At 49.2% G+C, this 26,852-nt stretch overlaps 1 protein-coding gene across 2 annotated transcripts in view; it reads left to right on the forward strand.

Annotated features, from left to right (window-relative positions):
• Window positions 1-26,852, forward strand: part of ttll4 (tubulin tyrosine ligase-like family, member 4) — a 58,609-nt gene that overhangs the window by 12,483 nt on the left and 19,274 nt on the right. For both annotated transcript variants that reach the window (XM_055871914.1, XM_055871915.1), the window contains exons 4-8: window positions 4,473-4,591; window positions 9,454-9,564; window positions 9,704-9,780; window positions 13,702-13,896; window positions 14,469-14,551. In XM_055871914.1, the coding sequence (XP_055727889.1) occupies window positions 4,473-4,591; window positions 9,454-9,564; window positions 9,704-9,780; window positions 13,702-13,896; window positions 14,469-14,551 (585 nt within the window). The remainder of the gene's footprint in view (window positions 1-4,472; window positions 4,592-9,453; window positions 9,565-9,703; window positions 9,781-13,701; window positions 13,897-14,468; window positions 14,552-26,852) is intronic.

Consider the following 26,852-nt stretch of genomic DNA (forward strand, 5'->3'; position numbering starts at 1 on the left):
AGACCGGTTGACTAGGAGGAAGACCGGTTGACTAGGAGGAAGACCGGTTGACTAGGAGGAAGACCGGTTGACTAGGAGGAAGACCGGTTGACTAGGAGGAAGACCGGTTGACTAGGAGGAAGACCGGTTGACTAGGAGGAAGACCGGTTGACTAGGAGGAAGACCGGTTGACTAGGAGGAAGACCGGTTGACTAGGAGGAAGACCGGTTGACTAGGAGGAAGACCGGTTGACTAGGAGGAAGACCGGTTGACTAGGAGGAAGACCGGTTGACTAGGAGGAAGACCGGTTGACTAGGAGGAAGACCGGTTGACTAGGAGGAAGACCGGTTGACTAGGAGGAAGACCGGTTGACTAGGAGGAAGACCGGTTGACTAGGAGGAAGACCGGTTGACTAGGAGGAAGACCGGTTGACTAGGAGGAAGACCGGTTGACTAGGAAGAAGACCCGTTGACTAGGAAGAAGACCCGTTGACTAGGAGGAAGACCCGTTGACTAGGAGGAAGACCCGTTGACTAGGAGGAAGACCCGTTGACTAGGAGGAAGACCCGTTGACTAGGAGGAAGACCCGTTGACTAGGAGGAAGACCCGTTGACTAGGAGGAAGACCCGTTGATTAGGAGGAAGACCCGTTGACTAGGAGGAAGACCCGTTGATTAGGAGGAAGACCCGTTGATTAGGAGGAAGACCCGTTGATTAGGAGGAAGACCGTTGACTAGGAGGAAGACCGTTGACTAGGAGGAAGACCGTTGACTAGGAGGAAGACCGTTGACTAGGAGGAAGACCCGTTGACTAGGAGGAAGACCCGTTGACTAGGAGGAAGACCCGTTGACTAGGAGGAAGACCGTTGACTAGGAGGAAGACCGTTGACTAGGAGGAAGACCGTTGACTAGGAGGAAGACCCGTTGACTAGGAGGAAGACCCGTTGACTAGGAGGAAGACCCGTTGACTAGGAGGAAGACCCGTTGACTAGGAGGAAGACCCGTTGTAACGGAATGTGTTTGCAGTTTTTATTGATTAATCTTGAAGGTGTTGTAATGGTTTGGTTTAAAATAGACTTTAAAAAAATCTATATTTTTTTAACCGAATGTCTCCCGTCGTTCCAACGACATGGCTGAGCTAACTCTGAGCGAAACAACTCAGGGCGAAACGGTAGCTTTAAACCAGTGACATGGCCTGCTAGGTATCAACTAGTCTTGTTGTTTTAGCCCCTCTGTTCTGGACGTGGATGACCAGGCAGCATGTTGTCTGTGTGGCAGAATGGAACCTGGTGTTAACTGAATAGTCGGCAGGGAAGAAGAAACCTGTCTGGAAATGTGTTTTTGATAATATTCCCAGTGTTCTCAGTGTTCGCTGTTAGTATGACTTATTGCATCCTCCCTGTTCTAATGCCACTGTGTGCCACTGTGTGTTACTGTGTGTTATTGTGTGTTACTGTGTTGCAGTGTGTTCTAATGCCACTGTGTGTTACTGTGTGTTATTGTGTGTTACTGTGTTGTAGTGTGTTCTAATGCCACTGTGTGTTACTGTGTGTTATTGTGTGTTACTGTGTGTTATTGTGTGTTACTGTGTGTTATTGTGTGTTACTGTGTTGCAGTGTGTTCTAATGCCACTGTGTGTTACTGTGTGTTATTGTGTGTTACTGTGTGTTACTGTGTGTTACTGTGTGTTATTGTGTGTTACTGTGTTGCAGTGTGTTCTAATGCCACTGTGTGTTACTGTGTGTTATTGTGTGTTACTGTGTTGTAGTGTGTTCTAATGCCACTGTGTGTTACTGTGTGTTATTGTGTGTTACTGTGTTGCAGTGTGTTCTAATGCCACTGTGTGTTACTGTGTGTTACTGTGTTGCAGTGTGTTCTAATGCCACTGTGTGTTACTGTGTGTTACTGTGTTGCAGTGTGTTACTGTGTTGCAGTGTGTTCTAATGCCACTGTGTGTTACAGTGTGTTACTGTGTGTTACTGTGTTGCAGTGTGTTCTAATGCCACTGTGTGTTACTGTGTGTTACTGTGTTGCAGTGTGTTACTGTGTTGCAGTGTGTTCTAATGCCACTGTGTGTTACTGTGTGTTACTGTGTTGCAGTGTGTTCTAATGCCACTGTGTGTTACTGTGTGTTAGTGTGTGTTACTGTGTTGCAGTGTGTTCTAATGCCACTGTGTGTTACTGTGTGTTACTGTGTGTTACTGTGTTGCAGTGTGTTCTAATGCCACTGTGTGTTACTGTGTGTTACTGTGTTGCAGTGTGTTCTAATGCCACTGTGTGTTACTGTGTGTTAGTGTGTTATTGTGTGTTACTGTGTTGCAGTGTGTTCTAATGCCACTGTGTGTTACTGTGTTATTGTGTGTTACAGTGTGTTTTAATGCCACTGTGTGTTATTGTGTGTTACAGTGTGTTCTAATGCCACTGTGTGTTACTGTGTGTTATTGTGTGTTACAGTGTGTTACTGTGTTGCAGTGTGTTCTAATGCCACTGTGTGTTACTGTGTGTTCTAATGCAACTGTGTGTTCCAGTGTGTTATAGTGTGTTCTAATGCCACTGTGTGTTATAGTGTGTTCTAATGCCACTGTGTGTTACAGTGTGTTATAGTGTGTTCTAATGCCACTGTGTGTTACAGTGTGTTATAGTGTGTTCTAATGCCACTGTGTGTTCCAGTGTGTTCTAATGCCACTGTGTGTTCCAGAGTGTTCTAATGCCACTGTGTGTTCTAATGCCACTGTGTGTTCCAGTGTGTTCTAATGCAACTGTGTGTTCTAATGCCACTGTGTGTTCTAATGCCACTGTGTGTTCCAGTGTGTTCTAATGCCACTGTGTGTTCTAATGCCACTGTGTGTTACTGTGTGTTCTAATGCCACTGTGTGTTCTAATGCCACTGTGTCTTCCAGTGTGTTCTAATGCCACTGTGTGTTCCAGTGTGTTCTAATGCCACATTGTGTGTTCTAATGCCACTGTGTGTTCCAGTGTGTTCTAATGCCACACTGTGTGTTCTAATGCCACTGTGTGTTCCAGTGTGTTCTAATGCCACTGTGTGTTCTAATGCCACTGTGTGTTACTGTGTGTTCTAATGCCACTGTGTGTTCTAATGCCACTGTGTCTTCCAGTGTGTTCTAATGCCACTGTGTGTTCAAATGCCACTGTGTGTTACTGTGTGTTCTAATGCCACAGTGTGTTCCAGTGTGTTCTAATGCCACTGTGTGTTACTGTGTGTTCCAGTGTGTTCTAATGCCACTGTGTCTTCCAGTGTGTTCTAATGCCACTGTGTGTTACTGTGTGTTCTAATGCCACTGTGTGTTCTAATGCCATAGTGTGTTCTAATGCCACTGTGTGTTCTAATGCCACTGTGTGTTCTAATGCCACTGTGTGTTCTAATGCCACTGTGTGTTCCAGTGTGTTCTAATGCCACTGTGTGTTACTGTGTGTTCTAATGCCACTGTGTGTTCTAATGCCACTGTGTGTTCTAATGCCACTGTGTGTTCTAATGCCACTGTGTGTTACTGTGTGTTCTAATGCCACTGTGTGTTCAAATGCCACTGTGTGTTCCAGTGTGTTCTAATGCCACTGTGTGTTACTGTGTGTTCTAATGCCACTGTGTGTTCTAATGCCACTGTGTGTTCTAATGCCACTGTGTGTTCCAGTGTGTTCTAATGCCACTGTGTGTTACTGTGTGTTCTAATGCCACTGTGTGTTCTAATGCCACTGTGTGTTCTAATGCCACTGTGTGTTCTAATGCCACTGTGTGTTCTAATGCCACTGTGTGTTCCAGTGTGTTCTAATGCCACTGTGTGTTCTAATGCCACTGTGTGTTCTAATGCCACTGTGTGTTCTAATGCCACTGTGTGTTCTAATGCCACTGTGTGTTCCAGTGTGTTCTAATGCCACTGTGTGTTCTAATGCCACTGTGTGTTCCAGTGTGTTCTAATGCCACTGTGTGTTACTGTGTGTTCTAATGCCACTGTGTGTTCCAGTGTGTTCTAATGCCACTGTGTGTTACAGTGTGTTAGTGTGTTCTAATGCCACTGTGTGTTACTGTGTGTTCCAGTGTGTTCTAATGCCACTGTGTGTTACAGTGTGTTAGTGTGTTCTAATGCCACTGTGTGTTCCAGTGTGTTCTAATGCCACTGTGTGTTCCAGTGTGTACTAATGCCACTGTGTGTTACAGTGTGTTCCAGTGTGTTCTAATGCCACTGTGTGTGTTCCAGTGTGTTCTAATGCCACTGTGTGTTACAGTGTGTTCCAGTGTGTTCTAATGCCACTGTGTGTTACTGTGTGTTCCAGTGTGTTCTAATGCCACTGTGTGTTCCAGTGTGTGCTAATGCCACTGTGTGTTCCAGTGTGTTCTAATGCCACTGTGTGTTACAGTGTGTTCCAGTGTGTTCTAATGCCACTGTGTGTTACTGTGTGTTCCAGTGTGTTCTAATGCCACTGTGTGTTACTGTGTGTTAGTGTGTTCTAATGCCACTGTGTGTTACTGTGTGTTCCAGTGTAGCAGATGAGGAGCAGATGAGCCCTGAATTAGAGGAAGAGGTGAAGCCAGCTTTGATTCCCAGCATGTTCCCCCTCATCCCCCCCACGCTGTACTTCAGCACTGCCAACCAGAGAGGTAAGGTACTCCTTCACTGCGTTTTATAATGGTAGACTGCTCTATTCCCTATGTAGTGCACTACTGTAGAGAGGTAGGACACTGCTTTACTGTGTTGACAACGGTACACATGTTGAGATCAGAAGCCTAACATTGTGTACAACTTCCTCATCCTCCATGTAGAGATTGCTGCCCTCTAGTCCTATGGTACTGTAGTCCTAGTTGTAGCTGTGTTGTCCTGTAGTCCTAGTTGTAGCTGGGTTGTATTGTCCTGTAGTCCTAGTTGTAGCTGTGTTGTCCTGTAGTCCTAGTTGTAGCTGGGTTGTATTGTCCTGTAGTCCTAGTTGTAGCTGGGTTGTATTGTCCTGTAGTCCTAGTTGTAGCTGTGTTGTCCTGTAGTCCTAGTTGTAGCTGGGTTGTATTGTCCTGTAGTCCTAGTTGTAGCTGTGTTGTCCTGTAGTCCTAGTTGTAGCTGTGTTGTATTGTCCTGTAGTCCTAGTTGTAGCTGTGTTGTATTGTCCTGTAGTCCTAGTTGTAGCTGGGTTGTATTGTCCTGTAGTCCTAGTTGTAGCTGGGTTGTCCTGTAGTCCTAGTTGTAGCTGTGTTGTCCTGTAGTCCTAGTTGTAGCTGTGTTGTCCTGTAGTCCTAGTTGTAGCTGGGTTGTATTGTCCTGTAGTCCTAGTTGTAGCTGTGTTGTATTGTCCTGTAGTCCTAGTTGTAGCTGTGTTGTATTGTCCTGTAGTCCTAGTTGTAGCTGTGTTGTATTGTCCTAGTTGTAGCTGGGTTGTATTGTCCTGTAGTCCTAGTTGTAGCTGTGTTATTGTCCTGTAGTCCTAGTTGTAGCTGGGTTGTATTGTCCTGTAGTCCTAGTTGTAGCTGGGTTGTATTGTCCTGTAGTCCTAGTTGTAGCTGGGTTGTATTGTCCTGTAGTCCTAGTTGTAGCTGTGTTGTATTGTCCTGTAGTCCTAGTTGTAGCTGTGTTGTATTGTCCTGTAGTCCTAGTTGTAGCTGGGTTGTGTTGTCCTGTAGTCCTAGTTGTAGCTGGGTTGTGTTGTCCTGTAGTCCTAGTTGTAGCTGGGTTGTGTTGTCCTGTAGTCCTAGTTGTAGCTGGGTTGTGTTGTCCTGTAGTCCTAGTTGTAGCTGGGTTGTGTTGTCCTGTAGTCCTAGTTGTAGCTGGGTTGTGTTGTCCTGTAGTCCTAGTTGTAGCTGGGTTGTATTGTCCTGTAGTCCTAGTTGTAGCTGGGTTGTATTGTCCTGTAGTCCTAGTTGTAGCTGGGTTGTATTGTCCTGTAGTCCTAGTTGTAGCTGGGTTGTATTGTCCTGTAGTCCTAGTTGTAGCTGGGTTGTATTGTCCTGTAGTCCTAGTTGTAGCTGGGTTGTGTTGTCCTGTAGTCCTAGTTGTAGCTGGGTTGTGTTGTCCTGTAGTCCTAGTTGTAGCTGGGTTGTATTATCCTGTAGTCCTAGTTGTAGCTGGGTTGTATTGTCCTGTAGTCCTAGTTGTAGCTGGGTTGTATTGTCCTGTAGTCCTAGTTGTAGCTGTGTTGTATTGTCCTAGTTGTAGCTGGGTTGTATTGTCCTGTAGTCCTAGTTGTAGCTGTGTTATTGTCCTGTAGTCCTAGTTGTAGCTGGGTTGTATTGTCCTGTAGTCCTAGTTGTAGCTGGGTTGTATTGTCCTGTAGTCCTAGTTGTAGCTGTGTTGTATTGTCCTGTAGTCCTAGTTGTAGCTGTGTTGTATTGTCCTGTAGTCCTAGTTGTAGCTGTGTTGTATTGTCCTAGTTGTAGCTGGGTTGTATTGTCCTGTAGTCCTAGTTGTAGCTGTGTTATTGTCCTGTAGTCCTAGTTGTAGCTGGGTTGTATTGTCCTGTAGTCCTAGTTGTAGCTGGGTTGTATTGTCCTGTAGTCCTAGTTGTAGCTGTGTTGTATTGTCCTGTAGTCCTAGTTGTAGCTGGGTTGTATTGTCCTGTAGTCCTAGTTGTAGCTGGGTTGTATTGTCCTGTAGTCCTAGTTGTAGCTGGGTTGTGTTGTCCTGTAGTCCTAGTTGTAGCTGGGTTGTGTTGTCCTGTAGTCCTAGTTGTAGCTGGGTTGTATTATCCTGTAGTCCTAGTTGTAGCTGGGTTGTATTGTCCTGTAGTCCTAGTTGTAGCTGTGTTGTATTGTCCTGTAGTCCTAGTTGTAGCTGTGTTGTATTGTCCTAGTTGTAGCTGGGTTGTATTGTCCTGTAGTCCTAGTTGTAGCTGTGTTATTGTCCTGTAGTCCTAGTTGTAGCTGGGTTGTATTGTCCTGTAGTCCTAGTTGTAGCTGGGTTGTATTGTCCTGTAGTCCTAGTTGTAGCTGGGTTGTATTGTCCTGTAGTCCTAGTTGTAGCTGTGTTGTATTGTCCTGTAGTCCTAGTTGTAGCTGGGTTGTATTGTCCTGTAGTCCTAGTTGTAGCTGGGTTGTGTTGTCCTGTAGTCCTAGTTGTAGCTGGGTTGTGTTGTCCTGTAGTCCTAGTTGTAGCTGGGTTGTATTATCCTGTAGTCCTAGTTGTAGCTGGGTTGTATTGTCCTGTAGTCCTAGTTGTAGCTGGGTTGTATTGTCCTGTAGTCCTAGTTGTAGCTGGGTTGTATTGTCCTGTAGTCCTAGTTGTAGCTGGGTTGTGTTGTCCTGTAGTCCTAGTTGTAGCTGGGTTGTGTTGTCCTGTAGTCCTAGTTGTAGCTGGGTTGTGTTGTCCTGTAGTCCTAGTTGTAGCTGGGTTGTGTTGTCCTGTAGTCCTAGTTGTAGCTGGGTTGTGTTGTCCTGTAGTCCTAGTTGTAGCTGGGTTGTGTTGTCCTGTAGTCCTAGTTGTAGCTGGGTTGTGTTGTCCTGTAGTCCTAGTTGTAGCTGGGTTGTGTTGTCCTGTAGTCCTAGTTGTAGCTGGGTTGTGTTGTCCTGTAGTCCTAGTTGTAGCTGGGTTGTGTTGTCCTGTAGTCCTAGTTGTAGCTGGGTTGTGTTGTCCTGTAGTCCTAGTTGTAGCTGGGTTGTGTTGTCCTGTAGTCCTAGTTGTAGCTGGGTTGTGTTGTCCTGTAGTCCTAGTTGTAGCTGGGTTGTGTTGTCCTGTAGTCCTAGTTGTAGCTGGGTTGTGTTGTCCTGTAGTCCTAGTTGTAGCTGGGTTGTATTGTCCTGTAGTCCTAGTTGTAGCTGGGTTGTATTGTCCTGTAGTCCTAGTTGTAGCTGGGTTGTATTGTCCTGTAGTCCTAGTTGTAGCTGGGTTGTATTGTCCTGTAGTCCTAGTTGTAGCTGGGTTGTATTGTCCTGTAGTCCTAGTTGTAGCTGGGTTATTGTGTAGTTGTAGCTGTGTTATTGTGTAGCTGTGTGCTATTGTGTAGCTGTAGCTGTGTTATTGTGTAGTTGTAGCTGTGTTATTGTGTAGTTGTAACTGTGTGTTATTGTGTAGCTGTGTGTTATTGTGTAGTTGTGTGTTATTGTGTAGCTGTGTGTTATTGTGTAGTTGTAGCTGTGTGTTATTGTGTAGTTGTAGCTGTGTGTTATTGTGTAGCTGTGTGTTATTGTGTAGCTGTGTGTTATTGTGTAGCTGTGTGTTATTGTGTAGCTGTGTGTTATTGTGTAGCTGTGTGTTATTGTGTAGCTGTAGCTGTGTGTTATTGTGTAGCTGTGTGTTATTGTGTAGCTGTGTGTTATTGTGTAGCTGTAACTTATTTTGTAGCTGTGTGTTATTGTGCAGTTGTAGCTGTGTTATTGTGTAGTTGTAGCTGTGTAGTTGTAGCTGTGTTATTGTGTAGTTGTAGTTGTGTATTGTGTAGTTGTAGCTGTGGTATTGTGTAGTTGTAGCTGTGGTATTGTGTAGTTGTAGCTGTGGTATTGTGTAGTTGTAGCTGTGGTATCGTGTAGTTGTAGCTGTGGTATTGTGTAGTTGTAGCTGTGGTATTGTGTAGTTGTAGCTGTGGTATTGTGTAGTTGTAGCTGTGGTATTGTGTAGTTGTAGCTGTGGTATCGTGTAGTTGTAGCTATGGTATTGTGTAGTTGTAGCTGTGGTATTGTGTAGTTGTATTGTGTAGTTGTATTTGTGTTATTGTGTAGTTGTAGCTGTGGTATTGTGTAGTTGTAGCTGTGGTATTGTGTTGTTGTAGCTGTATCGTGTAGTTGTAGCTGTGGTATTGTGTTGTTGTAGCTGTATCGTGTAGTTGTAGCTGTGGTATTGTGTAGTTGTATTTGTGTTATTGTGTAGTTGCAGCTGTGGTATTGTGTAGTTGCAGCTGTGGTATTGTGTAGTTGCAGCTGTATTGTGTAGTTGTAGCTGTGCTATTGTGTAGTTGCAGCTGTATTGTGTAGTTGTAGTTGTGGTATTGTGTAGTTGTAGCTGTGGTATTGTGTAGTTGTAGTTGTGGTATTGTGTAGTTGTAGCTGTGGTATTGTGTAGTTGTAGCTGTGGTATCGTGTAGTTGTAGCTGTGGTATCGTGTAGTTGTAGCTGTGGTATTGTGCAGTTGTAGCTGTGGTATTGTGCAGTTGTAGCTGTGGTATTGTGCAGTTGTAGCTGTGGTATCGTGTAGTTGTAGCTGTGGTATCGTGTAGCTGTGGTATCGTTTAGTTGTAGCTGTGGTATCGTGTAGTTGTAGCTGTGGTATCGTGTAGTTGTAGCTGTGGTATCGTGTAGCTGTGGTATCGTGTAGCTGTGGTATCGTGTAGTTGTATCTGTGGTATCGTGTAGTTGTAGCTGTGGTATTGTGTAGTTGTATCTGTGGTATCGTGTAGTTGTAGCTGTGGTATTGTGTGTTTCAGTGGAGCCCCTGCCACCAGAACAGAGGTATTGTGTAGTTGTAGCTGTGGTATTGTGTGTTTCAGTGGAGCCCCTGCCACCAGAACAGAGGTATTGTGTAGTTGTAGCTGTGGTATTGTGTGTTTCAGTGGAGTCCCTGCCACCAGAACAGAGGAAGCTTCTCAAATGGAAGATGTGCACTGTGACTCCCACTGTGGTCAAACACACCATCGCCAGGTCACACTTTAAAGTCACTCAGAGTGAGTTTACTTCTTCTTTATACTCCTCAAACTTGTTTTTTTACTTCTTACCTATTGAATTAGAAAAATATCCATTTGTGTTGATATTTGTGTGAAATGAATGTATTATTTGTGTGAAATGAATGTATTGTTGTTGCAGATAGTCATGATTGGCTTGGCTGCTGGGGTCATCATATGAAATCGCCTGGATTCAAGGCCATCAGGGAATACCAGAAGGTAAGAGGAGGCAGGACTGGACAAAAACTAGCCTGGTCCCACGTCTGTTTGTCCCAGCACAAACCGATATGGGACCAGGCTAGACAAGAGCACCAGCCCAGGGCTGTAGACAGCACAAACCGAAATGGGACCAGGCTAGACAAGAGAAGTAACCCAGGGCTGTAGACAGCACAAACCAATATGGGACCAGGCTAGACAAGAGCACCAGCCCAGGGCTCTAGACAGCACAAACCGATATGGGACCAGGCTAGACAAGAGCACCAGCCCAGGGCTCTAGACAGCACAAACCGATATAGGACCAGGCTAGACAAGAGCACCAGCCCAGGGCTGTAGACAGCACAAACCGATATGGGACCAGGCTAGACAAGAGCACCAGCCCAGGGCTGTAGACAGCACAAACCGATATGGGACCAGGCTAGACAAGAGCACCAGCCCAGGGCTCTAGACAGCACAAACCGATATAGGACCAGGCTAGACAAGAGCACCAGCCCAGGGCTGTAGACAGCACAAACCGATATGGGACCAGGCTAGACAAGAGCACCAGCCCAGGGCTCTAGACAGCACAAACCGATATGGGACCAGGCTAGACAAGAGCACCAGCCCAGGGCTGTAGACAGCACAAACCGATATGGGACCAGGCTAGACAAGAGCACCAGCCCAGGGCTCTAGACAGCACAAACCGATATAGGACCAGGCTAGACAAGAGCACCAGCCCAGGGCTGTAGACAGCACAAACCGATATGGGACCAGGCTAGACAAGAGCACCAGCCCAGGGCTCTAGACAGCACAAACCGATATAGGACCAGGCTAGACAAGAGCACCAGCCCAGGGCTGTAGACAGCACAAACCGATATGGGACCAGGCTAGACAAGAGCACCAGCCCAGGGCTGTAGACAGCACAAACCGATATGGGACCAGGCTAGACAAGAGCACCAGCCCAGGGCTCTAGACAGCACAAACCGATATAGGACCAGGCTAGACAAGAGCAGTAACCCAGGGCTGTAGACAGCACAAACCGATATGGGACCAGGCTAGACAAGAGCAGTAACCCAGGGCTGTAGACAGCACAAACCGATATAGGACCAGGCTAGACAAGAGCAGTAACCCAGGGCTGTAGACAGCACAAACCGATATGGGACCAGGCTAGACAAGAGCACCAGCCCAGGGCTGTAGACAGCACAAACCGATATGGGACCAGGCTAGACAAGAGCACCAGCCCAGGGCTCTAGACAGCACAAACCGATATGGGACCAGGCTAGACAAGAGCACCAGCCCAGGGCTGTAGACAGCACAAACCGATATGGGACCAGGCTAGACAAGAGCACCAGCCCAGGGCTCTAGACAGCACAAACCGATATGGGACCAGGCTAGACAAGAGCACCAGCCCAGGGCTGTAGACAGCACAAACTGATATAGTACCAGGCTAGACAAGAGTACCAGCCTTCTTGTCCTAAAAATAATATATGTCCATCTATCCTATGGGCCTATGTCTTTGGCCTTTGTATTTATGTTTAGCTTGGTGTGCTCTTTGGTATGTTTGCCCTTATTAGGACTAGTAGACCATGTGTCCCTTCTAACATTAGTGTGCCCAGTTGTCCTATACGTCTATGTGTCGCCTTCACCTCCTGTGGTCTGATGTACAAATGTATATCCGTCCCTATATGTACCATTTACTCCCACATTGGTCGGAACTGGTTTGAGCTGGATATTCTAACCCGGTCACCTAAAACAGTCAAGTACATTGTCCTCATGATTCCTATAAGTGTCTGCCGCTGTCCCCCCCCCCCCCACCCCCGTAACAATTGTATAACATTTAAAAAAATGCATTTCAAGAGAAGATTGTCTCAGCTTTCTGTAGGTATAAATCTGTATGTCTAAATTATCATTATTGAACTCAAAGCACACCAAGTGGTGTATCGTATAGCTTCCTCAGGCACTAATTTGAATTAGGCCTATATATGTATAAGGGTTTATGTTAGCTGGGCTCCCGAGTGGCGCAGCCGTCTCTAAGGCTCAGTGAAAGAGGCATCACTATAGTACCTGGTTCAAATCCAGGCTGTATCACATCCGGCCGTGATTGGGTGTCCCATAGGGCGGCACAAAGCGTCGTCCGGGTTTTTACCGGAGTAGGACGTCATTGTAAAATAAGAATTTGTTCTTAACTGACTTGCCTAGTTTAAATAAAGGTGAAATAAAAACATCTAAAATAAAATTAAATAAATAAATAAATAAAACAATAAATAAATAAAAATACCAGTCTAGTGTTTAGCCGGTAATACCGGTCTAGTGTTTAGCCGGCAATACCGGTCTAGTGTTTAGCCGGTAATACCGGTCTAGTGTTTAGCCGGCAATACCGGTCTAGTGTTTAGCCGGCAATACCGGTCTAGTGTTTAGCCGGTAATACCGGTCTAGTGTTTAGCCGGTAATACCGGTCTAGTGTTTAGCCGGCAATACCGGTCTAGTGTTTAGCCGGCAATACCGGTCTAGTGTTTAGCCGGCAATACCGGTCTAGTGTTTAGCCGGCAATACCGGTCTAGTGTTTAGCCGGCAATACCGGTCTAGTGTTTAGCCGGCAATACCGGTCTAGTGTTTAGCCGGCAATACCGGTCTAGTGTTTAGCCGGCAATACCGGTCTAGTGTTTAGCCGGCAATACCGGTCTAGTGTTTAGCCGGCAATACCGGTCTAGTGTTTAGCCGGCAATACCGGTCTAGTGTTTAGCCGGCAATACCGGTCTAGTGTTTAGCCGGTAACACCGGTCTGGCGTTTAGCCGGTAACACCCGTCTGGCGTTTGTATATGTAAATCATTGAATTCATCTCTATTGAACAAAACATTGAATTAATAAATAGCCTAATTGTCAGACAAAAATGAATGACAATCACTTGATTAGCTTGCATGTCAAAAAAATATGTCTTGAATCCTGCATTTCTACTTGTTAGATGTAACATCTTGTTCATTTGAAAAAGCATCTCACTGGTCTCTATTCGATTCCTTTTAATAAATCACTGTGAATGACTTTAAGGAAGATTCAAAATATATTTCTGTTATGTGACGCTGCTAAAACATGGCACCACCACCTGTTAGTCCGGAGCCCTGTTCCAGCCAAATAATGCTATTCATTACTATCTTTCTGCTTATTTTTGTTGGTTTTAATTGAGCTGTGATTTGCCTGACTGTTCATCTCTCTCAAGGGGCTTTATTGACATGGGGAAACATGTGTGTACATTGCCAAAGCAAGTGAAATATATAATTAACAAAAGTGAAATAAACAATAAAAAATTAACAGTAAACATTATACTCACAAAAGTTCCAAAAGAATAAAGACATTACAAATGTAATAGTATGTCTATATACAGTGTTGTAACAATGTACAAATAGTTCAAGTACAAAAGGGAAAATAAATCAACATAAATATGGGTTGTATTTACAATGGTGTTTGTTCTTCACTGGTTGCCCTTTTCTTGTGGCAACAGGTCACACATCTTGTTTTTGTGATGTCACACTGTGGAATTTCACCCAGTAGATATGGGAGTTGATCAAAATCGGGTTTGTTTTTGAATTCTTTGTGGATCTGTGTGATCTGAGGGAAATATGTGTCTCTAATATGGTCATACATTGGGCAGGAGGTTAGGAAGTGCAGCTCAGTTTCCACCTCATTTTGTGGGCAGTGAGCACATAGCCTGTCTTCTCTTGAGAGCCATGTCTGCCTACGGCGGCCTTTCTCAATAGCAAGGCTATGCTCACTGAGTCTGTACATAGTCAAAGCTTTCCTTAAGTTTGGGTCAGTCACAGTGGTCAGGTATTCTGCTTAGGGCCAAATAGCATTCTAGTTTGCTCTGTTTTTTTTGTTAATTCTCTCTCTGTCTCTCTCCCTGTCTCTCTCGCTCTTTCTCTGTCTCTTTCTCTCTGTCTCCTTTTCAGTTGAACCACTTCCCCGGCTCGTTCCAGATCGGCCGTAAGGACCGTCTGTGGAGGAACCTGTCTAAGATGCAGGCTCAGTTTGGTAAGAGGGAGTTCAGTTTCTTCCCTCGCTCCTTCGTTCTTCCTCAGGACGTCAAGCTGCTGAAGAAGGCCTGGGATGACAGTGGTTGCAGGCAGAAATGGATCATCAAACCGGTAGGTGGATAGTAGACTTAAAATTGAGGCTGTGTCTGAAATAGCCAAAAGTAGTGCACTATATAGGGAAAAGAGTTCCATAGGGCTCTGATCTAAAGTAGTGCACTATATAGGGAAAAGAGTTCCATAGGGCTCTGATCTAAATTAGTGCACTATATAGGGAAAAGGGTTCCATAGGGCTCTGGTCTAAAGTAGTGCACTATATATAGGGAATAAGGTTCCATAGGGCTCTGGTCTAAAGTAGTGCACTATATATAGGGAATAGGGTTCCATAGGGCTCTGGTCTAAACTAGTGCACTATATATAGGGAATAGGGTTCTATAGGGCTCTGGTCTAAACTAGTGCACTATATATAGGGAATAGGGTGCCATAGGGCTCTGGTCTAACGTAGTGCACTATTAGGGAATAGGGTGGCATTGGGAACATAGACTGGGTGTGTCTTCTGAAGGGGACGTATTGGGATGTGTATTAGTACTGTATGTAGAGTGAGACAAGCTTTTAGTCTTGTTCAATGTAATAACATAGTAGAAATCCCTCTCATGGTGAATTTCCTCCTCCTCTCTCTCCTGTAGCCTGCGTCTGCTCGGGGTATTGGGATCCAGGTTATTCACAAGTGGAGTCAGATGCCACGCAAGAGACCGCTCCTAGTGCAGAAGTACGTCCGCTGCCTGAGAATGACAAACACTTCTTCTAGTGTGAATATGATTGTAGCCTGGTCCCAGATCTGTTTGTGTTGTCTTGCCAGCTTCTGCCCAGCCTGGTCCCAGATCTGTTTGTGTTGTCTTGCCAGCTTCTGCCCAGCCTGGTCCCAGATCTGTTTGTGTTGTCTTGCCAGCTTCTGCCCAGCCTGGTCCCAGATCTGTTTGTGTTGTCTTGCCAGCTTCTGCCCAGCCTGGTCCCAGATCTGTTTGTGTTGTCTTGCCAGCTTCTGCCCAGCCTGGTCCCAGATCTGTTTGTGTTGTCTTGCCAGCTTCTGCCCATTGGGACCAGGCTAGTGTGAATATGATTGTAGCCTAGTCCCAGATCTCTTTGTGTTGTCTTGCCAGCCTCGGCCCATTGGGACCAGGCTAGTGTGAATATGATTGTAGCCTAGTCCCAGATCTCTTTGTGTTGTCTTGCCAGCCTCGGCCCATTGGGACCAGGTCTCTTTGTGTTGTCTTGCCAGGCTCGGCCCATTGGTCCCAGATCTCTTTGTGTTGTCTTGCCAGCCTCGGCCCATTGGGACCAGGCTAGTGTGAATATGATTGTAGCCTAGTCCCAGATCTCTTTGTGTTGTCTTGCCAGCCTCGGCCCATTGGGACCAGATCTGTTTGCCAGCCTCGGCCCATTGGGACCAGGTCTCTTTGTGTTGTCTTGCCGGCCTCGGCCCATTGGGACCAGATCTCTTTGTGTTGTCTTGCCAGCCTCTGCCCATTGGGACCAGGTCTCTTTGTGTTGTCTTGCCAGCCTCGGCCCATTGGGACCAGGTCTCTTTGTGTTGTCTTGCCAGCCTCGGCCCATTGGGACCAGGTCTGTTTGTGTTGTCTTGCCAGCCTCGGCCCATTGGGACCAGATCTCTTTGTGTTGTCTTGCCAGCCTCGGCCCATTGGGACCAGATCTCTTTGTGTTGTCTTGCCAGCCTCGACCCATTGGGACCAGGTCTGTTTGTGTTGTCTTGCCAGCCTCGGCCCATTGGGACCAGATCTCTTTGTGTTGTCTTGCCAGACTCGGCCCATTGGGACCAGGTCTCTTTGTGTTGTCTTTCCAGCCTCGGCCCATTGGGACCAGGCTAGTGTGAATATGATTGTAGCCTAGTCCCAGATCTGTTTGTGTTGTCTTGCCAGCCTCGCCCCATTGGGACCAGATCTCTTTGTGTTGTCTTGCCAGCCTCGGCCCATTGGGACCAGGTCTCTTTGTGTTGTCTTGCCAGCCTCGGCCCATTGGGACCAGGTCTGTTTGTGTTGTCTTGCCAGCCTCGGCCCATTGGGACCAGATCTCTTTTTGTTGTCTTGCCAGCTTCTGCCCATTGGGACCAGGCTAGTGTGAATATGATTGTAGCCTAGTCCCAGATCTCTTTGTGTTGTCTTGCCAGCTTCTGCCCATTGGGACCAGGCTAGTGTGAATATGATTGTAGCCTAGTCCCAGATCTCTTTGTCTTGTCTTGCCAGCTTCTGCCCATTGGGACCAGGCTAGTGTGAATATGATTGTAGCCTAGTCCCAGATCTCTTTGTGTTGTCTTGCCAGCCTCGACCCATTGGGACCAGGCTAGTGTGAATATGATTGTAGCCTAGTCCCAGATCTCTTTGTGTTGTCTTGCCAGCCTCGGCCCATTGGGACCAGCTCTCTTTGTGTTGTCTTGCCAGCCTCGGCCCATTGGGACCAGGTCTCTTTGTGTTGTCTTGCCAGCCTCGGCCCATTGGGACCAGGCTAGTGTGAATATGATTGTAGCCTAGTCCCAGATCTCTTTGTGTTTTCTTGCCAGCCTCGGCCCATTGGGACCAGGTCTGTTTGTGTTGTCTTGCCAGCCTCGGCCCATTGGGACCAGGTCTCTTTGTGTTGTCTTGCCAGCCTCGGCCCATTGGGACCAGGTCTGTTTGTGTTGTCTTGCCAGCCTCGGCCCATTGGGACCAGGTCTCTTTGTGTTGTCTTGCCAGCCTCGGCCCATTGGGACCAGATCTCTTTGTGTTGTCTTGCCAGCCTCGGCCCATTGGGACCAGGTCTGTTTGTGTTGTCTTGCCAGCCTCGGCCCATTGGGACCAGGTCTCTTTGTGTTGTCTTGCCAGCCTCGGCCCATTGGGACCAGGTCTGTTTGTGTTGTCTTGCCAGCCTCGGCCCATTGGGACCAGATCTCTTTGTGTTGTCTTGCCAGCCTCCACCCATTGGGACCAGGCTAGTGTGAATATGATTGTAGCCTAGTCCCAGATCTGTTTGTGTTGTCTTGCCAACCTCGGCCCATTGGGACCAGGCTAGTTTGAATATGATTGTAGCCTAGTCCCAGATCTGTTTGTGTTGTCTTGCCAGCCTCGACCCATTGGGACCAGGTCTGTTTGTGTTGTCTTGCCAGCCTCGGCCCATTGGGACCAGATCTCTTTGTGTTGTCTTGCCAGCCTCGGCCCATTGGGACCAGGCTAGTGTGAATATGATTGTAGCCTAGTCCCAGGTCTGTTTGTGTTGTCTTGCCAGCCTCGGCCCAATACCTCGTTGTCTTGCCAGCCTCGGCCCATTGGGACCAGATCTCTTTGTGTTGTCTTGCCAGCCTCGGCCCATTGGGACCAGGTCTCTTTGTGTTGTCTTGCCAGCCTCGGCCCATTGGGACCAGGCTAGTGTGAATATGATTGTAGCCTAGTCCCAGATCTCTTTGTGTTGTCTTGCCAGCCTCGGCCCATTGGGACCAGGCTAGTGTGAATATGATTGTAGCCTAGTCCCAGATCTCTTTGTGTTGTCTTGCCAGCCTCGGCCCATTGGGACCAGGCTAGTGTGAATATGATTGTAGCCTAGTCCCAGATCTGTTTGTGTTGTCTTGCCTACCTCGGCCCATTGGGACCAGGCTAGTTTGAATATGATTGTAGCCTAGTCCCAGATCTGTTTGTGTTGTCTTGCCAGCCTCGACCCATTGGGACCAGGTCTGTTTGTGTTGTCTTGCCAGCCTCGGCCCATTGGGACCAGGTCTCTTTGTGTTGTCTTGCCAGCCTCGGCCCATTGGGACCAGGCTAGTGTGAATATGATTGTAGCCTAGTCCCAGATCTCTTTGTGTTTTCTTGCCAGCCTCGGCCCATTGGGACCAGGTCTGTTTGTGTTGTCTTGCCAGCCTCGGCCCATTGGGACCAGGTCTCTTTGTGTTGTCTTGCCAGCCTCGGCCCATTGGGACCAGGTCTGTTTGTGTTGTCTTGCCAGCCTCGGCCCATTGGGACCAGGTCTCTTTGTGTTGTCTTGCCAGCCTCGGCCCATTGGGACCAGATCTCTTTGTGTTGTCTTGCCAGCCTCGGCCCATTGGGACCAGGTCTGTTTGTGTTGTCTTGCCAGCCTCGGCCCATTGGGACCAGATCTCTTTGTGTTGTCTTGCCAGCCTCGACCCATTGGGACCAGGCTAGTGTGAATATGATTGTAGCCTAGTCCCAGATCTGTTTGTGTTGTCTTGCCAACCTCGGCCCATTGGGACCAGGCTAGTTTGAATATGATTGTAGCCTAGTCCCAGATCTGTTTGTGTTGTCTTGCCAGCCTCGACCCATTGGGACCAGGTCTGTTTGTGTTGTCTTGCCAGCCTCGGCCCATTGGGACCAGATCTCTTTGTGTTGTCTTGCCAGCCTCGGCCCATTGGGACCAGGCTAGTGTGAATATGATTGTAGCCTAGTCCCAGGTCTGTTTGTGTTGTCTTGCCAGCCTCGGCCCAATACCTCGTTGTCTTGCCAGCCTCGGCCCATTGGGACCAGATCTCTTTGTGTTGTCTTGCCAGCCTCGGCCCATTGGGACCAGGTCTCTTTGTGTTGTCTTGCCAGCCTCGGCCCATTGGGACCAGGCTAGTGTGAATATGATTGTAGCCTAGTCCCAGATCTCTTTGTGTTGTCTTGCCAGCCTCGGCCCATTGGGACCAGGCTAGTGTGAATATGATTGTAGCCTAGTCCCAGATCTCTTTGTGTTGTCTTGCCAGCCTCGGCCCATTGGGACCAGGCTAGTGTGAATATGATTGTAGCCTAGTCCCAGATCTGTTTGTGTTGTCTTGCCAACCTCGGCCCATTGGGACCAGGCTAGTTTGAATATGATTGTAGCCTAGTCCCAGATCTGTTTGTGTTGTCTTGCCAGCCTCGACCCATTGGGACCAGGTCTGTTTGTGTTGTCTTGCCAGCCTCGGCCCATTGGGACCAGATCTCTTTGTGTTGTCTTGCCAGCCTCGGCCCATTGGGACCAGGCTAGTGTGAATATGATTGTAGCCTAGTCCCAGGTCTGTTTGTGTTGTCTTGCCAGCCTCGGCCCAATACCTCGTTGTCTTGCCAGCCTCGGCCCATTGGGACCAGATCTCTTTGTGTTGTCTTGCCAGCCTCGGCCCATTGGGACCAGGTCTCTTTGTGTTGTCTTGCCAGCCTCGGCCCATTGGGACCAGGCTAGTGTGAATATGATTGTAGCCTAGTCCCAGATCTCTTTGTGTTGTCTTGCCAGCCTCGGCCCATTGGGACCAGGCTAGTGTGAATATGATTGTAGCCTAGTCCCAGATCTCTTTGTGTTGTCTTGCCAGCCTCGGCCCATTGGGACCAGGCTAGTGTGAATATGATTGTAGCCTAGTCCCAGATCTCTTTGTGTTGTCTTGCCAGCCTCGGCCCATTGGGACCAGGCTAGTGTGAATATGATTGTAGCCTAGTCCCAGATCTGTTTGTGTTGTCTTGCCAACCTCGGCCCATTGGGACCAGGCTAGTTTGAATATGATTGTAGCCTAGTCCCAGATCTGTTTGTGTTGTCTTGCCAGCCTCGACCCATTGGGACCAGGTCTGTTTGTGTTGTCTTGCCAGCCTCGGCCCATTGGGACCAGGTCTCTTTGTGTTGTCTTGCCAGCCTCGGCCCATTGGGACCAGGCTAGTGTGAATATGATTGTAGCCTAGTCCCAGATCTCTTTGTGTTTTCTTGCCAGCCTCGGCCCATTGGGACCAGGTCTGTTTGTGTTGTCTTGCCAGCCTCGGCCCATTGGGACCAGGTCTCTTTGTGTTGTCTTGCCAGCCTCGGCCCATTGGGACCAGGTCTGTTTGTGTTGTCTTGCCAGCCTCGGCCCATTGGGACCAGGTCTCTTTGTGTTGTCTTGCCAGCCTCGGCCCATTGGGACCAGATCTCTTTGTGTTGTCTTGCCAGCCTCGGCCCATTGGGACCAGGTCTGTTTGTGTTGTCTTGCCAGCCTCGGCCCATTGGGACCAGATCTCTTTGTGTTGTCTTGCCAGCCTCGACCCATTGGGACCAGGCTAGTGTGAATATGATTGTAGCCTAGTCCCAGATCTGTTTGTGTTGTCTTGCCAACCTCGGCCCATTGGGACCAGGCTAGTTTGAATATGATTGTAGCCTAGTCCCAGATCTGTTTGTGTTGTCTTGCCAGCCTCGACCCATTGGGACCAGGTCTGTTTGTGTTGTCTTGCCAGCCTCGGCCCATTGGGACCAGATCTCTTTGTGTTGTCTTGCCAGCCTCGGCCCATTGGGACCAGGCTAGTGTGAATATGATTGTAGCCTAGTCCCAGGTCTGTTTGTGTTGTCTTGCCAGCCTCGGCCCAATACCTCGTTGTCTTGCCAGCCTCGGCCCATTGGGACCAGATCTCTTTGTGTTGTCTTGCCAGCCTCGGCCCATTGGGACCAGGTCTCTTTGTGTTGTCTTGCCAGCCTCGGCCCATTGGGACCAGGCTAGTGTGAATATGATTGTAGCCTAGTCCCAGATCTCTTTGTGTTGTCTTGCCAGCCTCGGCCCATTGGGACCAGGCTAGTGTGAATATGATTGTAGCCTAGTCCCAGATCTCTTTGTGTTGTCTTGCCAGCCTCGGCCCATTGGGACCAGGCTAGTGTGAATATGATTGTAGCCTAGTCCCAGATCTGTTTGTGTTGTCTTGCCAACCTCGGCCCATTGGGACCAGGCTAGTTTGAATATGATTGTAGCCTAGTCCCAGATCTGTTTGTGTTGTCTTGCCAGCCTCGACCCATTGGGACCAGGTCTGTTTGTGTTGTCTTGCCAGCCTCGGCCCATTGGGACCAGATCTCTTTGTGTTGTCTTGCCAGCCTCGGCCCATTGGGACCAGGCTAGTGTGAATATGATTGTAGCCTAGTCCCAGGTCTGTTTGTGTTGTCTTGCCAGCCTCGGCCCAATACCTCGTTGTCTTGCCAGCCTCGGCCCATTGGGACCAGATCTCTTTGTGTTGTCTTGCCAGCCTCGGCCCATTGGGACCAGGTCTCTTTGTGTTGTCTTGCCAGCCTCGGCCCATTGGGACCAGGCTAGTGTGAATATGATTGTAGCCTAGTCCCAGATCTCTTTGTGTTGTCTTGCCAGCCTCGGCCCATTGGGACCAGGCTAGTGTGAATATGATTGTAGCCTAGTCCCAGATCTCTTTGTGTTGTCTTGCCAGCCTCGGCCCATTGGGACCAGGCTAGTGTGAATATGATTGTAGCCTAGTCCCAGATCTCTTTGTGTTGTCTTGCCAGCCTCGGCCCATTGGGACCAGGCTAGTGTGAATATGATTGTAGCCTAGTCCCAGATCTCTTTGTGTTGTCTTGCCAGCCTCGGCCCATTGGGACCAGATCTGTTTGTGTTGTCTTGCCAGCCTCGGCCCATTGGGACCAGATCTCTTTGTGTTGTCTTGCCAGCCTCGGCCCATTGGGACCAGATCTCTTTGTGTTGTCTTGCCAGCCTCGGCCCATTGGGACCAGATCTCTTTGTGTTGTCTTGCCAGCCTCGGCCCATTGGGACCAGATCTGTTTGTGTTGTCTTGCCAGCCTCGGCCCATTGGGACCAGATCTGTTTGTGTTGTCTTGCCAGCCTCGACCCATTGGGACCAGATCTGTTTGTGTTGTCTTGCCAGCCTCGGCCCATTGGGACCAGATCTGTTTGTGTTGTCTTGCCAGCCTCGGCCCATTGGGACCAGATCTGTTTGTGTTGTCTTGCCAGATTCGGCCCATTGGGACCAGGTCTGTTTGTGTAGTCTTGCCAGCCTCGGCCCATTGGGACCAGATCTGTTTGTGTTGTCTTGCCAGCCTCGGCCCATTGGGACCAGATCTGTTTGTGTTGTCTTGCCAGCCTCGGCCCATTGGGACCAGATCTGTTTGTGTTGTCTTGCCAGCCTCGGCCCATTGGGACCAGATCTGTTTGTGTTGTCTTGCCAGCCTCGGCCCATTGGGACCAGGTCTGTTTGTGTTGTCTTGCCAGCCTCGGCCCATTGGGACCAGGTCTGTTTGTGTTGTCTTGCCAGCCTCGGCCCATTGGGACCAGGTCTGTTTGTGTTGTCTTGCCAGCCTCGGCCCATTGGGACCAGGTCTGTTTGTGTTGTCTTGCCAGCCTCGGCCCATTGGGACCAGGTCTGTTTGTGTAGTCTTGCCAGCCTCGGCCCATTGGGACCAGGCTAGTTTGAATATGATTGTAGCCTAGTCCCAGATCTGTTTGTGTTGTCTTGCCAGCCTCGACCCATTGGGACCAGGTCTGTTTGTGTTGTCTTGCCAGCCTCGGCCCATTGGGACCAGATCTCTTTGTGTTGTCTTGCCAGCCTCGGCCCATTGGGACCAGGCTAGTGTGAATATGATTGTAGCCTAGTCCCAGGTCTGTTTGTGTTGTCTTGCCAGCCTCGGCCCAATACCTCGTTGTCTTGCCAGCCTCGGCCCATTGGGACCAGATCTCTTTGTGTTGTCTTGCCAGCCTCGGCCCATTGGGACCAGGTCTCTTTGTGTTGTCTTGCCAGCCTCGGCCCATTGGGACCAGGCTAGTGTGAATATGATTGTAGCCTAGTCCCAGATCTCTTTGTGTTGTCTTGCCAGCCTCGGCCCATTGGGACCAGGCTAGTGTGAATATGATTGTAGCCTAGTCCCAGATCTCTTTGTGTTGTCTTGCCAGCCTCGGCCCATTGGGACCAGGCTAGTGTGAATATGATTGTAGCCTAGTCCCAGATCTGTTTGTGTTGTCTTGCCAACCTCGGCCCATTGGGACCAGGCTAGTTTGAATATGATTGTAGCCTAGTCCCAGATCTGTTTGTGTTGTCTTGCCAGCCTCGACCCATTGGGACCAGGTCTGTTTGTGTTGTCTTGCCAGCCTCGGCCCATTGGGACCAGATCTCTTTGTGTTGTCTTGCCAGCCTCGGCCCATTGGGACCAGGCTAGTGTGAATATGATTGTAGCCTAGTCCCAGGTCTGTTTGTGTTGTCTTGCCAGCCTCGGCCCAATACCTCGTTGTCTTGCCAGCCTCGGCCCATTGGGACCAGATCTCTTTGTGTTGTCTTGCCAGCCTCGGCCCATTGGGACCAGGTCTCTTTGTGTTGTCTTGCCAGCCTCGGCCCATTGGGACCAGGCTAGTGTGAATATGATTGTAGCCTAGTCCCAGATCTCTTTGTGTTGTCTTGCCAGCCTCGGCCCATTGGGACCAGGCTAGTGTGAATATGATTGTAGCCTAGTCCCAGATCTCTTTGTGTTGTCTTGCCAGCCTCGGCCCATTGGGACCAGGCTAGTGTGAATATGATTGTAGCCTAGTCCCAGATCTCTTTGTGTTGTCTTGCCAGCCTCGGCCCATTGGGACCAGGCTAGTGTGAATATGATTGTAGCCTAGTCCCAGATCTGTTTGTGTTGTCTTGCCAGCCTCGGCCCATTGGGACCAGATCTGTTTGTGTTGTCTTGCCAGCCTCGGCCCATTGGGACCAGATCTCTTTGTGTTGTCTTGCCAGCCTCGGCCCATTGGGACCAGATCTGTTTGTGTTGTCTTGCCAGCCTCGACCCATTGGGACCAGATCTGTTTGTGTTGTCTTGCCAACCTCGGCCCATTGGGACCAGATCTGTTTGTGTTGTCTTGCCAGCCTCGGCCCATTGGGACCAGATCTGTTTGTGTTGTCTTGCCAGCCTCGGCCCATTGGGACCAGGTCTGTTTGTGTAGTCTTGCCAGCCTCGGCCCATTGGGACCAGATCTGTTTGTGTTGTCTTGCCAGCCTCGACCCATTGGGACCAGGTCTGTTTGTGTTGTCTTGCCAGCCTCGGCCCATTGGGACCAGGTCTCTTTGTGTTGTCTTGCCAGCCTCGGCCCATTGGGACCAGGCTAGTGTGAATATGATTGTAGCCTAGTCCCAGATCTCTTTGTGTTTTCTTGCCAGCCTCGGCCCATTGGGACCAGGTCTGTTTGTGTTGTCTTGCCAGCCTCGGCCCATTGGGACCAGGTCTCTTTGTGTTGTCTTGCCAGCCTCGGCCCATTGGGACCAGGTCTGTTTGTGTTGTCTTGCCAGCCTCGGCCCATTGGGACCAGGTCTCTTTGTGTTGTCTTGCCAGCCTCGGCCCATTGGGACCAGATCTCTTTGTGTTGTCTTGCCAGCCTCGGCCCATTGGGACCAGGTCTGTTTGTGTTGTCTTGCCAGCCTCGGCCCATTGGGACCAGATCTCTTTGTGTTGTCTTGCCAGCCTCGACCCATTGGGACCAGGCTAGTGTGAATATGATTGTAGCCTAGTCCCAGATCTGTTTGTGTTGTCTTGCCAACCTCGGCCCATTGGGACCAGGCTAGTTTGAATATGATTGTAGCCTAGTCCCAGATCTGTTTGTGTTGTCTTGCCAGCCTCGACCCATTGGGACCAGGTCTGTTTGTGTTGTCTTGCCAGCCTCGGCCCATTGGGACCAGATCTCTTTGTGTTGTCTTGCCAGCCTCGGCCCATTGGGACCAGGCTAGTGTGAATATGATTGTAGCCTAGTCCCAGGTCTGTTTGTGTTGTCTTGCCAGCCTCGGCCCAATACCTCGTTGTCTTGCCAGCCTCGGCCCATTGGGACCAGATCTCTTTGTGTTGTCTTGCCAGCCTCGGCCCATTGGGACCAGGTCTCTTTGTGTTGTCTTGCCAGCCTCGGCCCATTGGGACCAGGCTAGTGTGAATATGATTGTAGCCTAGTCCCAGATCTCTTTGTGTTGTCTTGCCAGCCTCGGCCCATTGGGACCAGGCTAGTGTGAATATGATTGTAGCCTAGTCCCAGATCTCTTTGTGTTGTCTTGCCAGCCTCGGCCCATTGGGACCAGGCTAGTGTGAATATGATTGTAGCCTAGTCCCAGATCTGTTTGTGTTGTCTTGCCAACCTCGGCCCATTGGGACCAGGCTAGTTTGAATATGATTGTAGCCTAGTCCCAGATCTGTTTGTGTTGTCTTGCCAGCCTCGACCCATTGGGACCAGGTCTGTTTGTGTTGTCTTGCCAGCCTCGACCCATTGGGACCAGGTCTGTTTGTGTTGTCTTGCCAGCCTCGACCCATTGGGACCAGATCTCTTTGTGTTGTCTTGCCAGCCTCGGCCCATTGGGACCAGGCTAGTGTGAATATGATTGTAGCCTAGTCGCAGATCTCTTTGTGTTGTCTTGCCAGCCTCGGCCCATTGGGACCAGATCTCTTTGTGTTGTCTTGCCAGCCTCGGCCCATTGGGACCAGGCTAGTGTGAATATGATTGTAGCCTAGTCCCAGATCTCTTTGTGTTGTCTTGCCAGCCTCGGCCCATAGGGACCAGGCTAGTGTGAATATGATTGTAGCCTAGTCCCAGATCTCTTTGTGTTGTCTTGCCAGCCTCGGCCCATTGGGACCAGGCTAGTGTGAATATGATTGTAGCCTAGTCCCAGATCTCTTTGTGTTGTCTTGCCAGCCTCGGCCCATTGGGACCAGGCTAGTGTGAATATGATTGTAGCCTAGTCCCAGATCTCTTTGTGTTGTCTTGCCAGCCTCGGCCCATTGGGACCAGATCTGTTTGTGTTGTCTTGCCAGCCTCGGCCCATTGGGACCAGATCTCTTTGTGTTGTCTTGCCAGCCTCGGCCCATTGGGACCAGATCTGTTTGTGTTGTCTTGCCAGCCTCGGCCCATTGGGACCAGATCTGTTTGTGTTGTCTTGCCAGCCTCGGCCCATTGGGACCAGATCTGTTTGTGTTGTCTTGCCAGCCTCGGCCCATTGGGACCAGGTCTCTTTGTGTTGTCTTGCCAGCCTCGGCCCATTGGGACCAGGCTAGTGTGAATATGATTGTAGCCTAGTCCCAGATCTCTTTGTGTTGTCTTGCCAGCCTCGGCCCATTGGGACCAGGCTAGTGTGAATATGATTGTAGCCTAGTCCCAGATCTCTTTGTGTTGTCTTGCCAGCCTCGGCCCATTGGGACCAGGCTAGTGTGAATATGATTGTAGCCTAGTCCCAGATCTGTTTGTGTTGTCTTGCCAACCTCGGCCCATTGGGACCAGGCTAGTTTGAATATGATTGTAGCCTAGTCCCAGATCTGTTTGTGTTGTCTTGCCAGCCTCGACCCATTGGGACCAGGTCTGTTTGTGTTGTCTTGCCAGCCTCGGCCCATTGGGACCAGATCTCTTTGTGTTGTCTTGCCAGCCTCGGCCCATTGGGACCAGGCTAGTGTGAATATGATTGTAGCCTAGTCCCAGGTCTGTTTGTGTTGTCTTGCCAGCCTCGGCCCAATACCTCGTTGTCTTGCCAGCCTCGGCCCATTGGGACCAGATCTCTTTGTGTTGTCTTGCCAGCCTCGGCCCATTGGGACCAGGTCTCTTTGTGTTGTCTTGCCAGCCTCGGCCCATTGGGACCAGGCTAGTGTGAATATGATTGTAGCCTAGTCCCAGATCTCTTTGTGTTGTCTTGCCAGCCTCGGCCCATTGGGACCAGGCTAGTGTGAATATGATTGTAGCCTAGTCCCAGATCTCTTTGTGTTGTCTTGCCAGCCTCGGCCCATTGGGACCAGGCTAGTGTGAATATGATTGTAGCCTAGTCCCAGATCTCTTTGTGTTGTCTTGCCAGCCTCGGCCCATTGGGACCAGGCTAGTGTGAATATGATTGTAGCCTAGTCCCAGATCTCTTTGTGTTGTCTTGCCAGCCTCGGCCCATTGGGACCAGATCTGTTTGTGTTGTCTTGCCAGCCTCGGCCCATTGGGACCAGATCTCTTTGTGTTGTCTTGCCAGCCTCGGCCCATTGGGACCAGATCTGTTTGTGTTGTCTTGCCAGCCTCGGCCCATTGGGACCAGATCTGTTTGTGTTGTCTTGCCAGCCTCGGCCCATTGGGACCAGATCTGTTTGTGTTGTCTTGCCAGCCTCGGCCCATTGGGACCAGATCTGTTTGTGTTGTCTTGCCAGCCTCGGCCCATTGGGACCAGATCTGTTTGTGTTGTCTTGCCAGCCTCGGCCCATTCGGACCAGGTCTGTTTGTGTTGTCTTGCCAGCCTCGGCCCATTGGGACCAGATCTGTTTGTGTTGTCTTGCCAGCCTCGGCCCATTGGGACCAGATCTGTTTGTGTTGTCTTGCCAGCCTCGGCCCATTGGGA

This window comes from Salvelinus fontinalis, chromosome 19 (assembly GCF_029448725.1).
Source record: "Salvelinus fontinalis isolate EN_2023a chromosome 19, ASM2944872v1, whole genome shotgun sequence".
In the NCBI taxonomy this organism is placed as follows: Eukaryota; Metazoa; Chordata; class Actinopteri; order Salmoniformes; family Salmonidae; genus Salvelinus; species Salvelinus fontinalis.